We start from the raw sequence: 18,988 nt of genomic DNA on the forward strand, positions 1-18,988 counted from the left end.
CTATTAAGAAATTCTTCAAATTGCACATGTTTAACCTAGATTGGATTGCTTGCTATCCAAGAGAGGGGGAAGGGCAATAGAGAAAAATTCAGAACACAAGGTTTTACAAAGGTGAATGCTGAAAATTATCTACATTGAGAAAAACAAAATACTATTAATTTTTCAAAAAGGAAAAAAAAATTACTTCACATCACATTTGAGGTGACCAAAAAAACCTTATAAAAATAAATGACTTAAATGAGAAATAATTTTAATTTAAAAATTTTAAGTAAGAAACAACTATATCATAAATTCCAGTCTTCTATGTTGGTCCTGATATATGAAATAGTACAGGGTCTATTTCATATATCAGGGCCAACATAGAAGGACTAATTTTCCCATGGGACTCATTAAAAGTTTCTCTCAACACAGAAACTTCAAAGACATTAAAAAAAAAAAGTTTCAGTATATCATTCCACAAAGGCATATTATGACAATACTATGCTCCTTCAGGAAGGGAATTACCTTTATCTTATAAATCTGTCACACTCACAACAGTGTGCTATTGCACATAAAAGTACTTAATGTTTAATTAAGAAATGGCTTCATTAGTTTAGGAAATCATGCTCCAAAATTTACCAAACAAAATATCGTCAAGTCATAATAACTTCAGCAGTCTTACAACCACACACGAAGAATTTGCGGACATCCTATTACTTCTGCTAAGCTACCATCTTTTAGCTAGAATTCAAGACATAAAAAAAAAAAAAAAAATCACTCCCACCATTAAAGGATTTATAATTGGAAGTGGTCATTTAGTTCTATTTCCTTATAACAAATTAAATAAATTGTCCAAAGTTAAAAAGGTAATATAGTAGAATCAAAATTAGAACCCAAGTCTACTTAAAATCAAAACAGCTCTTCCAATCAAAATTAAAACTATAAAAAATTTCAATTTTTCTAAACTAAGCATAACTTGGCATACTCAACTAAATTTTTCTATTTAGTCAATTAGAAATGATTCAAATGAGTCTCCAAAGAAGATATATTAATATCTTTTATCAAAAGATTAGATTTAAAAAGTATTTTATTGTTTAAAGATACAAGCATTTAATTCCTTTATTTAAAAAGTTTTGAGGGTTTTTTTGCCCAGTTAATATTTTTTTTCCAATTACATATACATAGTTTTCAAGACTTTTTTTTGGTGAGGCACCTAGGGTTAAGTGACTTGTCTAGGGTCACACAGCTAAAAAGTGGTAAAGTGTCTGAGGCTGCATTTGAACTGGGGTCCTTCTGATTCCAAGGCCAGCACCCTATCCATTGCACCCCACTCTCTGTTTCTTGATGTCACCTTTGCCCTTCTATTCATATGGCTCTCCTTTCTCTCTGACCTCTTCATTACTTTTTTATTGGCTCTTCATCTTCACTTGGCCCTTTAAACTTGAATATAACTCCCAATGTTTATACAAATATTGAGCATCATATCTAGTAAGACAAAATTTGATAAAGATCAATGTTAAGCCTTTGTGTGGGTTCAAAAAAAATGCAACAAACTTTACAAATATGAAACTGAATGGCTAGATAGTAGGTGATTAAAAAAATATCTGAGGATTTAGTGGAATACAAGCTCAACAAAGGTAAATAGGGGGTATATTCCTGGCTAAAGGGTGGAAAAACATGTGGTCCCTTAGTTTCACCTTGATGTGGTCTCTAGTGGTCCAGTTGAGTGAGTGAAGCAGCAGGTGCAGAAAAAGGCAGGATGAATCAAAGCGGATTAAATGAATGAAAAGATTAAAGATTAAAGATCTTATGGAAACAGAATGAAAAAGAATTGAGCCACTGACTGAGAAGAGATATTGATGAGTGAATTCTGAAGTCATGAACCAGGGCCAATGGAATTGAGTTGTGTCCTCTCAATAGAAACAGAGAAGTCAAGACATGTAGAGTTCCCAGGGAAGAAAAACCACAGCATTTGAAATGATGTGGTTCTGAGGTGCTTATGGGAAAACTATACTATTCCTCAAATCAAAATAACTGAAATAACTTCTATCAACCCTTCCCTCTATCTCTTTATGTTTCTGAAAGAAGTTTACTCATCAAGATGAACTTCTACTTAATAAAATTATAGTTAGTAACAATGTGAAAAATTCTAAGTACTGCTGAAGAACTTTTTTTTTTTTTTGTAGAGGTGAATGGTATGGACATTATAATGATGGAAACACTATCTCTTAACAGGCTTCTCTAAATCGTTTTCACCTTTCTCTAATTTATCTATTCCCTGCCACCTCACTTCAAAGCCCATGGAATGTCTAAAAATTCTAATTTTTCTTTCATGATTTAAAAAAAAATTAGCAGGTCTTCTTATTATAGTAGAAATCCTTCAATTAATGGGGGAGGGGGACATACCTTTATTTGCATATAGATATAGCTACTATATTGTTTAAAATGATTTTACAGTTATCTTCACCAAACATTCCCAGGATAATTCTAGACACACTGAACTGCTTTTTAACAACAGCAGTAACCTGGGAAGACAGCTATTTCTTTATATCTGCTTTTAATGACCCCTGAATGTGAAAATGTTTAGCTTTATTGTTCCTCTTAAATGATATTATTTCCTTAAAAATTAAAAGTTAGGATATATATCCCCAATAATAATTATGAGAATTTTTTAAAAATCCTTATTCCAAAGCCAACCTGGCCAAATATTTTTGTGTATCTATTATAAGCAAGGCACTCTGCTGAGTGAGTACTACAGGATTAGGAAAGAAATGTTCAGCTTAGATATAATATATATTATTTATAATAGTTGGTTGCTATCTCTGCATAAAGTTTTGCTGAAAAGTATTTCATTTCTAAGACATAGGGAGAACTGATTCAAATGCTTAATGATAAGAATCATTCCCCCGACTGATGATCCAAGGTTAGGAACAAAGGTTTCAGAGGGAGAAATTCAAGCTATTAATAGCCACAGGAAAAAACACTTCAAATCATTAGTAATGAAAGAAATACAAGAACTCTTATGAGGTTCCACCTAATACACATCAGATTTTCAAAGCCAACAAAAAGAGAAAATGACATTGAAATGAATATGACAAATGATATATTGCAGAAGGGAAATTAAGTACATTAATATATTGTTGATGGAGCTGTGAACTAGTCTAGCCACATCTGGAAAATAATTTGAAATTTGGTCAAAATATTACCAAACTGCATGTACCTTTGGCCTAGAGATATCAATACTAAATCTATACCAAAAAAAGATCAAAGACAGAGGAAAAGAGCAACACATGTCCAAAAATACTTATGGCAGTGTCTTTCAATGGCAAATAATTGTAAAATACTTTTAAGTATATTAGAGAATGGCTGAACAATTTTTTTTTAAATTATGAACAGGAAAAATCATAATCTTACCTAAATATGCAAGGGGTTTGTGTGTTTATGGAGGCAAAAGAAAATGTCAACACTAATTTCAGAACTGGAGGATCATAGTAGCTTTTACTCAAATTTACTTTTCTTCCTCCATATCTTGGTTATATACTTTTTTGTCCTTTCTTAAGTAATGGATACTATAATAAAGTTAACAAAATACTTCCAGTACATGAATGCTATACATCAGTACAGTATTGATTAACATCAATATAACAGAAAAGAAAAGGTTTAGTTGCATCAAAAAGTCAGAAAGGTAGCACCAGCCCTGAATTCAGGAGGACCTGAGTTCAAATCTGATCTCAGATACTTAACACTTCCTAGCTGTGTGACTCTGGGCAAATCACTTAACCCCAATTGCCTCAGGGGGAAAAAAAGGCAGAAAAATAAGAACTGATAAATGATCTTCATCAATCTTATTAAATATTTTTTTGAAATTACTTTGGCAAGCCCATAAACTTGGACATCTTAAAAAATTTCAAAAGTTAAAACTAATGGTATGGCCAATCACAGCAGAATTTATGGTACTTAAACTAACCTATATTCTTTAGCATTGATATTATAAATTACAGAGTGGTAAAATTGGTTTGTCTTATTCAAAGTGTATTTTATGTAGCTGTGATCACAAAAGAATCAAGAAACTTGAAACAAATTTTAGAATTCTTAAGTTAAAGTAAAAATCATTTTCAATTCAGATTATGATCATAAAACATCCTTAAGGGTGCTATACAGTAGTTGCTATAAAATAAGTCGCTATAATCTTAAAGTATAAACACCAATTAGGATTATATTATTGGAAGTCAAGTGGTTTAGACACAAATATTCAGGAACCTTAGATCTTGTGTTGACATTCATCATATCAGTGGAAACCATGATGAAATTCTGATCAGAGAATAAATAAATGAAAATCTCTTTAAAAGGTCAGTGTAGAAACTAACAGTATGATGGCAAAATATCATACATTTTAGGTTCCTATCATTTAAGTTATATCTTAAATTTTGAAATTAATTTCTTTGTCATTACATTTGGAGGGAGAGAAAGAGATAGAGAGGTCACTATTCCAAAAGGAAGTCCAAGCAACATCTTTGTGTAAGATAAATGAAAATGTTTAAGTAGAGTCAAGGCAGTTAAAACAAACAGAAATAATCTTCTAATGAACTGGCTAGTAAAAGCTGAGTAATAAACAATAGTTGACTAAAGGTGTTTATATGTAACTCAGAAAGAGAATATCTTGTGAAGCAAATATATGAGGCATATAAGGCATTGTCAGGGGGAAAAAGGCAATATATACATTTAAATGTATACTATAAAGCATTGGAAAGAATCTTTCCATTACAATACCAAGAAATACCATAATATATACCCTTCAAGTACATATTATTCAAAGAATAATAAAACAGCAATCACTAGTCACATACTTTCAACTAATGACAATGCTAGCCAATTAACTTTATAACAACCCAAAGAATTATGTGGTTTTGTCACAGGAAATGAAATAAAACTTATGTTACAATCATACTTAAATGACTACTCTATAGAACATTCAAGTAACAAATAAAAATGTTATTTAGAAAATTTTAAAGTACTCTTCAAGTTTAAATCTGTGTTAAAAAGCTTTATCCTCAGTATGTGATCTATAATTAGTTACATTCATAAGAGACCTAAAGAATTTTTAAGAAACTTTTGTCTTTTTTGTCTTTTACTATTTCAGATATACCCAAAATAATTTTTAGCTAATTTAGTAACAATTTTTGTCTAAAATTCATGATAAAATATAATTTGATGTAGAGTTTCTTTTGCTTTCTTTTGAAATTTTTTGTACACTACACAAAATAACAACACATTTATTATCTCCATTACTAGATAAAATTTCTGAGGAGGGAATAGCATTTTTTACAACATTGCTTAACCCCGACATAGTTGTGAGGAAAAGATTAAAAAAAGTCAATATTTCAAAATGTTTTTAGTCTCTCCTAAATGGTTTAATAAGCTGTTGACCAGTACACAAATTTTAAGTGGATTTTGTGAAAAATGTGATAACAGTGTTATTAATGATGCAATAAAATCATATCACAAATGCCATGAGTTCAAAACTTTAAAAAAAAAAAGAACACCTTGAATTAGAGCAGAAAAGACACCAGAGTATTTTCATGAGTTTCAGCAAACACACTAGAAATTCACAGACATACTGCATCTCAAAAAGTTCAAATTTAAAATTTAAAACCACAACATATGTACTTAAGCACATACTGTGGAATAAAATATACTGATTACAGAAAGGAAACAAGTGTCAGGAAGCATATTTTTCATGTCCACTTTCAGTATGAAATGAAAACTTAACATTTGATTGTTTTATTAAAGTAAGATAATATAATGAGAGAAAGATCAGTGATAGGGTTCTCCCCCTGCTAAAATCTCAAATCTGGCCCTGTTGCCCAGATGGAAATCTCACCTTTGTTACATTTATGAGGTCCTCAAAACTAATTGAATAACGTCTGATCTAAACCTTTGGAAAATGCACAAAAGATTATGAGGTACTGAAGAAAGCAAACAATGGATTTTACAGTACATACATTCTGGTGGAAGTCTGTTCTTTCTAAAAGCAAGTCTTTCAGTTTTCTTTCTGCTTTCTGCCAAACTAAACAGGACTCCGTAAACATACTGACGAACTGGCCTATAAAGCAGAGCAGCAGGAGGCAGGTCTTTGTTGGCTTCATCTTCAATAGAAACAGCAATTTTGATTTCACCCTTTGCATGGAAGAAAGCAGAATAATATTGCACATTTTTCATGTTGAATTAAAAAAAAAAAAACTTACAGAAATATACCGTATAATCCCTTTTAAAACATTTTTTCAATGCTAGTCTAAATTAAATGGCCATCTTAAAACAAACCAGTACTAAAGTGCTTGGTGTAGTTCATTTAGTGGTCTGTAGTCAAAAACCTGTTTTTAGAGCTCAAAATACATTTTTCACTATTTTAGTTCCCAAATTAGGAAAGAAAAAAATCCTTTGAATGATTTAAAACACTGCAATGGCTTGGAAAAATCTTATCAGACAAGTGATTTCTTAAGGATTTCCCATTCTAAGATTATGTGATTTTAACAGATAAGAAAATTAATATACAAAACTATTTCATGAATAGTTATATATTTAATTGTATAAAAATACAAGTAATAAACCTTATATTATTTAATAAGTAATCCTAAATTGCATGCCTTAAAACTCAGGGGAATGATTCCCAGTTTTCTAAGAAAATAAAAGTTTGACTAAACTTTTCTTACCTTTTCTGCACAGATTATTCTATCTTAAAAATTGACTTACCTAAAATAAACTTTTGAAATGACAATAATTTATGTCTTAATGTATTAATTCTTTTGTTATGATATAGCAAATGCTCAACAAATACGGTTGAATTCACAACTAGCTGCAACCTCACAAAAGCCAGGCTGGATTTCTTCATCTTCCCCCCTGTCCCCTTCCCCTCCCTCCTTTCCCAACCACTGTTTTAAGATGTTCTCTAGCTAATAGAGAACAAGAGGTTCATCTTCCAAGAGGGCTCCAAAAAAACTTCACTGGTTTAAGTACACTGTTTTACACCCTAGAAAGAGGCATGTTTTAGGGTTTTTCGTGACTTAGGTTACCTGTGTTTTTTAATTAATTTTGTATTCACAACATAAGAATAAACTATCTTAGCACCATCTAACAATGGTTGATACAATAATAAATTGATTTTCCAAATACAATTTGACACCAGAAATCAATCATATGTCACATTAAACTATGAATAGATTCTAAGTCTACATGTAGTTTCATGATTAATATACTATTATTTATCCCTGGGTAGCTCCAATATCCTAACTTCCCCAGCAAAGTTAAATTATTTACTACATTTTGTAAATTCTTAAACTAAAAATTCTTTAGGAAACTATCTCTTTGATATAGTCAGATGCAGACAACATCTTCGAAATGTTTTTGTCTTGGGAGGATTAGTTTTTCAACAGAAAATACCATTCCAAAAATGTTTCCAAGTATTATCTCGCTGAAAATGTCTTTATCAAGTCAATTTTCACATAGAAACAGATTCAACTCAGTACATATTTTTTAATTTATGTTTTCCTGAATTCAAGAATGCCCTTATTTTTAAATTGCAAACTCGAATAAATAAGTTGTCTTAATGACAAACAGTAGTATCTCATAGTCTGTGAATGTTTGTCTTTAAAATAATTATGGGAATAGTGAATATTAGTTAAATGCAGATGCACACAATATTGTATGGTTTTCTTTTGGATTTTAACAGTTATACATAAATTGAGGAGTATATACATCAATGTGTAGATCTGATTATTTTGTACAACCAGGTGATTTCAGAGAACTTGACATCTAGAAAAATACAGAGGGAAAGAGTCTGTAGCACTTATAATAGGTTGGTTCTCTAAAGGATTAAGCCACCTTCCTTTTCCTACAGTGATCATTTAGCACTTATCCATTTCAACTTCTATTCAAGTTCAAAAGCTTTTCCATCTCAAAAATAAGATAAATTAAAAGTGATGTTGTACACATACATCTTAATCCAATAATGCATTATAATCAGAAGCAATTACAATTAAAGGAACAAATAGAAGGCCCTGGATAAACAGTGATAGATTGAATACCCCTGATTTCTAATTTATGAAACTAAGCAGGTCTGGAGTTAATCAGTTAAAACTCCCTACACAAAAATAAATCCATCTCAGAAGTTCTATGGAATTTTGTATTTGTGTGTGTGGTTTTTTCCCTATATCAATCAAGTGCTGTCTACAAATTTCAAATGGAATTACACTAAAATAGAAAAGAAACTTCTGACTGAGAGGTACTCCCTACACAAATGGAAGTAGTGTTTCTATGAAACAATTTAAAATTTACATGTTAATTAAGAAATTGATTGATGAGCAAAATTCCTTTTTTCCCTATACTATAAGGTAAGGCCTATGACTATTGCATAAAGAAAATTAACAGGGAAATCAGTGTAAAAATTAATTGTACATAACCCTTAGAACTGGAGGGGAAAAGATTTCCTAAAATTCTATACCAAAATAACATATATATGTAGATATACACTTAGAAAGATACTTAAAAATTAAAGTACATTTTTGTGAAAAAGATCGCTGCATTTTCTGATTTTATGCACATTCAGCAAGTAACATCCTGATTTATCACATTTCAATTAATCATTACAAAACTGTCTCCAATTAGATGAACATGTCAAAATACAGAACACATTAGCCACTTAAAAGGCAAACAATAAGTTGTACATGTTAGAGACTATCTAAAATTAGAATAAAACCTCAAATTAATCTATGGAGAAAAAAAATTTTAATGTAAAATCAAAATGGAAAAAACAAGGAATCCAAAGATAATTTAGGTAATATGTTGCTCTTTAAGTAAAAGAAAATTTAAAAATAGATTTTACACTAAACTGAAGAAAAAAACTCTGATATCTATAATGAAGTAATCATATCTACAACAAGTAAATAAACTGTCTTAGTGAAATAAAGTGGTAGTTAGGGAAAAATTTTTATGCAATTTGATATATTCCATTCCTGTTTCAGAAAAAATAAAATTTGCAGTATAGTGACATTATTTTCAGAATACACTTTGTAAAGGCACAGACAAAAACTATAATTTAAAAAAAAAGAAGCAATTACCATCTATAAATCCAGTAATACTAGTGACATCTTAGATAATACCTTTGTAAGAATATGAAAGATGTAGGGATACATTAATCCCTTCTTGTGCCTGTGCTCTGCTACTCTCAATACTTCTGGTGCAACAGGAGGTAATGGAGGTGTGGTAATATCCATGTGGTTCCTGGTGGGCATTGACAAAAGGCAGGGGATTTGTGCAGTGTTGGCTTGGTTCCCTTTCCCTTCAGCTATCTGGCTTCCTGAAGAGGCAGTAGAGGAACCTTCTGCCTAGAAGAGAGAAAAGAAAAAAAACTTTAACAATCACACCACTTACACTAGAGGGTAATTTAACGATTATCAAGTTCAATCAACTCAACTTTTATAGATTGAGTGAAAAGAGTGCCAGAGGTAATATGACCTGCCTGCCATCACAAAGTGAGGCAATGAAAGATAGCCAAGGTGGAAACCCAGGTGCCAATGCAATGCTCTTTCTACAGTGAATTCCTTCTTTTAGTGACTTCTGAAATGTCTTGATGTACAGACAATCAATGGGGTTTGCAAACAAGAAAATTATGGAATACAGGAAATGCACCCCTAGTTAAAAACTTGGGGGAAAAATGTTGAATTATAATGTGAGGGTATATTCTCAAGGAAATAAACTTCTCATCTACCCCCATCTCAAACATACACAGCAAAACATACTGTTAGATTCTAATGCATTTCTAATAAGCTTGAAAAACAAATAGAACATTAGAAACTTAATTTCATCTTTCAAAACATAAGCTAAAAAGATAAATCAAAACGGATACTGAACAACTCATCTCCATTATCTGTGACTTAGAGACTTTAAAAAATATCTACTTAATAGATATATTATATTAATAGATGTTATATTAATAGATATACTATACACAAGGCATTTTAGAATATAAAGGTGAAAAGCAAAATCATCTCTGACCTCCAGGGATTTCAATTTTATTGTGAAGATGACATATACAAAGATTAGTTATAGATAACTTAAGTAGAAAGCACTATCAACTAGGAGGAGAAGAGAAGGCTGCCTTCAACAGAGAGCAGCATTTCAACTAACCTTTGGAACTCATCATTTTAAGATGGAAGATGAGGAAAGAATTAAAAATGGAAGACAGCCTGTATAAGGGCAAAGATAAAAGAAATGTAATGTTATGAATAGGTAACAGTAAGATGATCAATATGGCTACAATATGAAGAGCATGAAGGAGATTAATGCGAAATTAGGTTGGAAAGAAAGTGTCAAACAATAAGGCGAGGGGTTTAAATGGAGGGTGAAGGAATTTGTGCTTTATCTCAGAGGCAACTGGGAGTTACTAATGATTATAAAGCAGGGAAGTTATATACTCAGATCTGTACTTTAGGAAGATTATTTTGGCACCTTCAAGAAGGATGTATTGAAGGGGGGAGGGGAGGGCGGGAAATGAGATGGTGGCCAGTTGAGTAGCAAAAAGGGAACAGATGTTAGTTTTATGGAGGTACTTGGCAACCTATGTGGCATCGAACCAGAGAGAAAAATCAAAGATGACCCAGAGGTTGTAGATTTGGGTCTCTGGGGGGAAAAATGTTAACTTTAACAATAAAAAGAAAATCTGAAGGTGAGAAAGGTTCAGGGAGGGGAAGATAATGAGTTCTGTTTTGCACATATTGAGTTTGAGATTAATGCAAGATTATCCAGGTGCAAATATGCAGCAACCAGTTAGTGATGAAAGCCTGGAATTTAGGAGAATAACAAGATTACTTATATTTAAATTGGGAGACTGTCCTATTGTGACAAGGGTAATATATAGATAGAATATTAAATGTTAAAATGTTTTGGAAGAAGTAGACGGTAATAAGCAACTATTTTATACATGTTTGTATCCTTCTTCAAACCAAGGGATTAGAAATGAAGTTCTAAATTGAACAACTTGCAAGATCACGAACAATCTAAGTAGCAGAACCACTTTTTATATTCTGGCCTTCAGATTCCAAATGCATTGCTCTTTCCTCTATAACTACTCCATCTCTGCAATCTGTTTTAAGTTAATTCAAACTTTTTTCTTTTGCCTTTTAAAATTTTTATGTGAAATAAATGGGTCCTATGCTGGCAAATCTATGGTCCAGCCAAATGGTCAGGAGTAAAGTCAAGAACTGAGTTGATGAAGTATATCTAATTTTAAGCTACCTTATGTAGACATGCCCCTATGGTAGAATCTGAAGAAGATGCAAAGTTGACAAGACATGATCCTTGATCTTGTGTAGCATTTAACTTACTAGTGAGAATACAAATACAGATAATAATAATATACTTCATTTAAAGTACATTAGAAAATTGTTAAAAAGTGTTAGGTAAAATTCACAGGTGATGAGCTGTTACTGAATTAGGAAGGCTTTTTATACAAAAGAGTGTTTCAGTTGTTCTTTTAAAGGAACAGTTAAGAAATTAAAGAAGGGAGAGCCAATATGGCATTCCAAGTCTGGAGAACAATATGAGTCAAGGTGGGAGATACATTGTAAAATATAAGAGTATGCCAATCTGATTAGAAGATGGAATGTAACAATATGAAATAACTTTTGAAAAATTTTGAAAAAATAAGGTAACAATAGGGAATCACGAAGAACAAAGGATCAAAGAGTAAAGTGGAAGAGAAAATAATAGTCTAGAAAATTAGGAAATTAAGGCTTAGAGGAATAAATGATTTGCCCAAGGTCACAGGCAGTTAAAGTAGAACAGCAAGGATCTGAACCTATGACTCCAAATCCAATGTTAATGTTGTTATTCATTATATTAAAATTTCAATGTAAGTAACAAAACATTCTTCTGGCAGTGATATAAAAGATGTGTTCAAATGGGAAAAGAAGAGATGTGGTTGACAATAAGAGCCAGTACTAGGGTCACAGCAAAGGAAAAAGGGCAGAGGGGTGCAAGATATAGCAGAAGTAAACTTCTAAGGACTTGGTAATTGGTTGGACACAAAAGGTAAGAAATCAGAAGAGATAAAAATCTCCTCAATTTTAATATTAATAAGGAAAAGTTTTCCTGTTAAACTAATTACAAATATGTATTCATTTGCTTTGAAAGTTTAAAAACTTTTATATTTAAAGGAAAAAAAAATCTACATATGCTACCTTTGTTTGGTCTCCTGGATCTCCACGTGCTTGAGTTTCTGACTGGTTTCCTGTCTTTTCCCAGCCAACTTTGTTCCCACTGACATGGCTGAATACAAAAGGAAGATTAAAGGTCAAATCTCTTTATAACAAAGAGTTCATTATAGCAAAAATGTCACACGATTTCATCTATGAATCCATAGTACTGGCACCTTGCTATTTTAAGAAAAGAGTAGATAATAACTCAGTGAAATTAATATAAGCACTACTAACATCAAATCTTTACTGCTAGGCTTAAAAAGAAATACTGAACATTTATAACTTCTAATTTGATAAATATTTATTAAGTATCTATAAACGATTAGTGGTGTGATAACTGCAGGATAACAAATACAGTTTCTATCCTCACTATCCCATCAAGATACAATTAGGAAGCATTCAATAAAAAATAAAAGGATAAGTGCTAAAAGATAATAAATGTTATGGAAGTTCAAAGAAGGGGCAATATGGGAATCCACTTTGGAGAAACAGAAGCCTCAGTTTTGTCTTCTAGAGAAGCCAGCATAAGGAGGGGAGAAAAAAAGGAGAAAGACACTGAAAGTGGGTAGAACAATAAAGGACTTAGAGAAAAAGAAAAAAAAAAAAGCCCCACCACCTATTTTGCAGAAAGGAGCCCTCTCTTTTTGGTTTCCTGCTCATGTGCCTGTCACTGAGCAAGAGTACCTCCTTGGCAATGAAATACTCCTAATACATTTGAGCCATTTTTCTCTGCCACAGTTGGAAAAAGAAAGGAAGCAGGCAGAAGTGGGAGTGTAATATATGGGGTAAAAGGGAGAGAGAAAGAAAAAGAGGGAGGGAGGCAGAGAACTAAAATTTGAGATGGACCATTAATGAAGAATTCATAAAAATCTACTTTTATATTTTTCAGAAATTCTATTGGATCTTAATAACCTGTTGTTTGAGAAAGCTTTGAAGATAAGAACTCATTTGACAAAAACTGCTGGGGAAAGCTGGAAAAGCAGTCCTGGCAAAAACTAGACATAGACCAACATTTCATTCCATATACCAAGAGAAGGTCAAAATGGGCACATGACTTAGACATAAAGGGAGAAATCATAAACAAATAAGGGTAGCACAAAAAAAATTAACTGATAGATTTACAAATATGGATGAGTTTACAACCAAGTAAGAGATAGAGGGTCACAGCTTGTAAAATGTATAATTCTGATTACATGAATTTAAAAGGTTTTTGCATAAATAAAACTAATATAACCAAAATTAGAAGAAAAGCAAGAAACTGGAAAAAAATGTTTTATAAGCAAGTTTTTGTGATAAATGTCACATTTCTCAATTATAGAGAATTGAGCCAAATTTATAAAAACAAGAGTCATTCTCCAATTGATAAAGGATATGAATAGGCAGTTTTCAGAATAAATCACAGCAAATGAAAAAAATTGGATAAATAGAAATTAAATAACTCAGCCATCCCTTCATAGCCATCAGATTGGCTAAGATGATAAGAAAAAGAAAATGACAGAGGGGGATGTAGGAAAATAGGTACACTAATGCATTGGTAGTGGAGTTGTAAACTGATCCATTCTGGAAAACTTTTTGCAAGTATGCCCAAAGAGTTATAAGCATACCCTCTGTATCCACTATTAGATTGATATCCTAAAGAGATCAAAGAAAAAGTGAAAGGACCTACATATACAATAATAATTATAATCACGGTTCTTTTTGTGGTGGGAAAGAATGAGTAACTGAGTGGATGCCCATCAACTAGGGAATGGTTGAACAAATTATGTTATGGGACTATGACAGGACACAATTGTGCTATAAGGGATGATTTCAGACAAACCTAGGAAGACCTACATGAACTCATGTAAGATAAAGTGAGTAAAATCAAGAGAACAACACACACAGCAGATTTAGATAAATCAATATAACGATCTGTGACAATTTCAAAAGTTTCATGATAAAAAATGCTATCTACCTCCAAAAAGAGAACTGTTGGACTCTGAGTGCAATTGGAAGCTATTTTTTCCTCTATTTTTTTTCCTTTGCCCCCATTTCCACAAAATTGCTAATATAGAAATATGCATTATTTCATACATTTGATAGGTATCATATTTTTTGCCTTCTCAATTACATAGGGAAGAGAGTAAATAGAGGGAAAGAAATTGGAACTAAAAATAAAAGTTTTTAAAATGTCAAAGAAAAATTTTCAGAAAAAAAAATTAGACAGTTAGTTGGCAAAAAAAAAAGACGTAGTACTATAGAAATTTCTTTTCTAAGATATGTTCTTTCAAAAATGACAAGAACAGAATAAAAAAAAAAGCAAACAGCTTCTGTTGACCTAAGTACAGTACAGAAAATTTATAAAATGCAAAATAGGTAAGTAGATATCAGAAATGATTTTTAGTGGAAATTCTTAAATATTAGGAAAGTAAAAATTCTTGCCACTAAACAATGCTCTACTTTGGAGAAAAAAAAAAAAAGCAATACTATTATTTTCATTTCCCTAAACTTCAACTTGGCCTACTGACGAATTACAAAGTTTTCATTTGAAATCTTGCAACATAGTATAGTGAAAAGAGCAGTATAGTGGGAAGTTGGGAGATGTGGATTTGTTTTTTCAAAAGATCATATAACTAGAGTCAGACGGGAGCTCAGGGAGGTCATGGTCAGTCACGACTAACATAACAAGCTGCATTCCATCAGTCTCCAAACCTTGATAGACATGTAAAATGAAAAGATAAAACTGGGTCAACTATGTTCCCACTAGGTATCTTTAAAAAAAAATTTGTTTTGCTTTTCACTTTTATATCACCTTCATTTCCCTATCCAGGTTCCCCTCCTCCCATAACTGGCCATTTCTTTTAACAAAGGATAAAAATGAAAGAGGGAAGAAAATTTAAAAAAAAAAAAAAAAAAGAAGGGGAATTTCATTAGACCAAATCTCACAGTACATGCCATATTCTAAAACCAAGGGAGAGAAGTCCACTTTCTTCTCTCTCCTCTGGTTCTAGGACTGGCTTGCATAAATACACAACATACAGTTGCTTTGTTGTTGTTCTTTTCAATTATATGATAGTCACTTTGAACTGTTTTCTTAATTCTATTTCCTTCAATTTGCATTAATTGACAGAAATCATTGCTCATACCACCAACTGCCAATTGGAATAGTCTCCAAAGATCCCAAACTAGGAAACATGGAGAAAATTTAGAACTTTTATTTACATTTTTTACTTAAAAATATTAGAGGGTGATTTATTTAATAGAATAATATTGCCATTCTTTCTACATTCATGCACTAGATGGTTATGTCATACAGATTGTGTGAGGTTAATCTTGGGGACTGAGTGTAAGAGTTACACATCAGGGAGGTAACAGTGCTACTCTCACCTTTATTTGCTTTAAATAAACTTCAATATATCAATGGATTATCACATTATCTTGTTTAAACTAAACTAAAAACACCCATTGATTGAAAAAGGCTTTTTAAAATAAATGTGGCACATGAATGTAAAGAAATATTACTGTGCTATAAGAAAGAATTAATATGATATAGAGAAATGTGAGAAAATGCACATGATCTAATAAAGAATGAAGCAAAGTCAAGCAAACAATAATCATAATGACTACAAGAATGTAACAGGAAAAAAGAACCACAAAACAATCAAAATTGAATAGTGTAAAATTACAAAGAACACATAGTCCCAAAGCAAGAGAGCCACAGCTCTGAACACTGCATATATTTTCAGACTTTGGGATAGATGTTCTCCTCCCTCCTTCTTATGCTTTTTCTATAAAAAATATTACTTGCTATATGGAAGGAATGAGGGAGAAAAATACTGAGAGGAATTCAAGGGATGTTAAAAAAAAAGATATTCATAAAATTCATTTAAAAGCATAATAAACCACACTGATGACTAAAATCATTACTATTTAATAATTTAATAAGAACAAAAAGCTTTCATAACATTATTACATTTTTTCAACAGTGCTATCCTTTTTATTTCTGTTATTTTTCAATGCATGTACTGGTACAACATTCCAAATCTAGAATTATAAGTAAACAAATACTGGAGGTACATGCCTGAACATTTTTAGGGATGGGATGAAATGAGAAGACAAGGCTGAGACAAGACTAAATCTTTACTATGTGCCAAGCACTCTACTAAGTGCTGGGGATTGGGGATACAAATAAAAAGGGGAAAAAGAGAGAGAGAGAGAGAGAGAGAGAAAGAGAGAGAGAGAGAGAGAAATCCCTCAAATAGCTTACATTATAATGGTGGAAATCAACACACAAAAGGGATCTGAAAAGTTATTGGCAAAGGTACGAGGCTTAAATTTGGATCCTCCATGCAAACGAAGGCACAGGAAGGCACTCACTAATGGGAGAGAGGAGCCAATATGATGTCTAGATGACAATTCATAAATATACCTAGCACTAAATGTCAGTCATAGCAATAATGCTAAGGGATACACAAAAAGATAAAAGACAGTTCCTAATCTAAAGGAGTCCACAAAAAAATGAAGTAGACAACATGTAAATAACTATGTTCAACCAAGCTATCTATATACAGGATAAATTAGAAATAGTCAATTGAGAGAAGGCACTAAAATTAGGAAGGATTGGGAAAGGCTTCCTATAAAAGGTAGAATTTTAGTCGAGGACTGAAGGAATCTGGGGAGACCAGAAGGTAGAGAAGAGAGAGGAGAGGCAATAAAAATGCCTCTAAAAAGAAAAGCACTCACTATTTGACAAAAACTGCTGGGAAACCTGGAAAACAGTATGGGCAGAAACCAGGCATAGACTCACTCTGTATACCAAGATATACTGCATAGAAATGATAGATAAGATTAAAATGGGTACATGATTTAGACACAGAGAGAGGAATACTTTATGTCAGAACTATGGAGAAGGGAAAAATTTATGAACAAACAAGAGATAGAGAACACTAAGAAATGACTAATGTGGAATTATGTTTAACATGAATGTGCAGTTAACATGACTGCTTGCTCTCTTGGAAAAGGGGGAGGAGAGGAAAAAAGAACATAGAACTTGAAAATCTAAAAATGAAATTATTAAAAACTATCTTTTCCTATAATTCCCCTCTCCTTCCAAAAATACTATCAAGTAGGGGAAAAAAACCTCCCCTACTTGGTTACCAATCAGTCTTAATAATACGCCACTCCCTTTAGGTGCTTCTGCTCCTCCTAGGGAACATGCCTTTTGATGGATGCTTTTGTACAAACTTATCCCTCTGCACCTGAAATGTACTTTTCTTCTCAGAATTCCTACTTCACTTTAAAACTCAGATCAAATGGCATATATTGCATGTGTTCTTTACTGATCAAACCAGTTTCTCTTCTAAAGGTTTCCTTGTATTTATTTCAGACATTTAGCTGTGGACTGGTTGTCTTGTCCTATAGAATGTAAGCTACTTGAGGATGGGGCCTGATTTCTGTCGTTTTACCAACACATAGCACAAAGCCTGACATACATTTGGAACTTAATAAATTCTTTCCCATAGCACAAATTACATTCATATGCCACCATTTGTTTAGCTATTTCCTACTCACTGGTTGCCACTTTATGTTCATTTCTTGGTCAGAATAGAAAGTACTCTGAATATTTTAGTGTATGTAGGATTTTTCTTTTGTTATCATATTCTCACATCTCAGAAATAAAAGGCTAGAGATCTTTTATTTTCATGAAATACTTTCCAAGTAACTACACACTAAATTACAAAATAAAAGATAAATAATAGTTCCTAACTGGCCAGAAAGCTCAGAAACTATAAAGTCGTCTCTGAGACACTAAAGCCACCTTATATAGTTCATAAAGACTCTAGGATTTTTAGAGGGAACACTTCCACTTTTATTTTACTCTGATTGGATGATACCTGGATGATTGTATTCAGCTTTGGGTATCATAGTTTAAGAAACACACTGATCAGCTGAAGAGTGTGGAGGATGAATGAATGGAAAAATATTTATAAAACGTTGATTAAGCACTAAGGAAAGCAAAGACTCCACAGCTTCAGGGAATTAACATCTAAAGCAGGGGATGGCAGCCAGGAGGGGTTGTTGAAACGACAGTAACAAAGGCGATGAGGGAAATCACATTTATTAGTCCATGGCTCCAGAACTTGATGAAGTGAGTGGGAAAAAAGGAGGGGGAAAGGGTACAGAGGGCTTCTGAAGAGGCTACAGGAAAGATGAGTTAACAGGGTGAATAAACATGGTTAAGATTTTCCTGAAATAATGTTGTACAAGAGGCATGATCTCTGGGAAAGGCCTCAAGTTCATGTCATATGAACAATAATTGAATGAAATGGAATTTTTCTTTCTATAAGACATTTAAGGAAGTGACAGTTGTCTTTAAAAATTGTCAATTCAACTTAATAAGCATTTATTAAGTAACTACTATGTGCCAGATATTGTGCCAATCCTATAAATATCTGAAAGGCTGTTAAATGGAAAAAAGCATTTGCCTTATTCTGCTTGCCTTAGGGGACAATGCCAAAAATAATGGAAAAGGTGCTAAAGAGGAACATTTAGGCTTCACATAATGAAAAAGTGGCATTTCCTAGAAAGGTAAAAAGATAGGCAAAGAAATCTTTGATAAAAACTTAATGATCATTTAAAAAGATATGTTGTAGGAGAGATTTTTGTTCCGTTACAAATTAGATAGGCCTTCTAACGCTGACCTTTGATTCTACACTTGTGCCCCTTTGTAACCTGACAGAATCTGGATTTCAATTTCCTATAATTAGAGCCCATTTTCC

At 32.3% G+C, this 18,988-nt stretch overlaps 1 protein-coding gene across 7 annotated transcripts in view; it reads right to left on the reverse strand.

Moving 5' to 3' along the window:
- Positions 1–18,988, reverse strand: part of FAM120A (family with sequence similarity 120A) — a 151,709-nt gene that overhangs the window by 52,556 nt on the left and 80,165 nt on the right. For all 7 annotated transcript variants that reach the window (XM_031956856.1, XM_031956883.1, XM_031956829.1 and 4 more), the window contains 3 exons: positions 12,213–12,300; positions 9,135–9,359; positions 5,982–6,156 (listed from right to left, as the gene is read on the reverse strand). In XM_031956856.1, the coding sequence (XP_031812716.1) occupies positions 5,982–6,156; positions 9,135–9,359; positions 12,213–12,300 (488 nt within the window). The remainder of the gene's footprint in view (positions 1–5,981; positions 6,157–9,134; positions 9,360–12,212; positions 12,301–18,988) is intronic.

This window comes from Sarcophilus harrisii, chromosome 1 (genome assembly GCF_902635505.1).
Source record: "Sarcophilus harrisii chromosome 1, mSarHar1.11, whole genome shotgun sequence".
Lineage (NCBI taxonomy): Eukaryota > Metazoa > Chordata > Mammalia > Dasyuromorphia > Dasyuridae > Sarcophilus > Sarcophilus harrisii.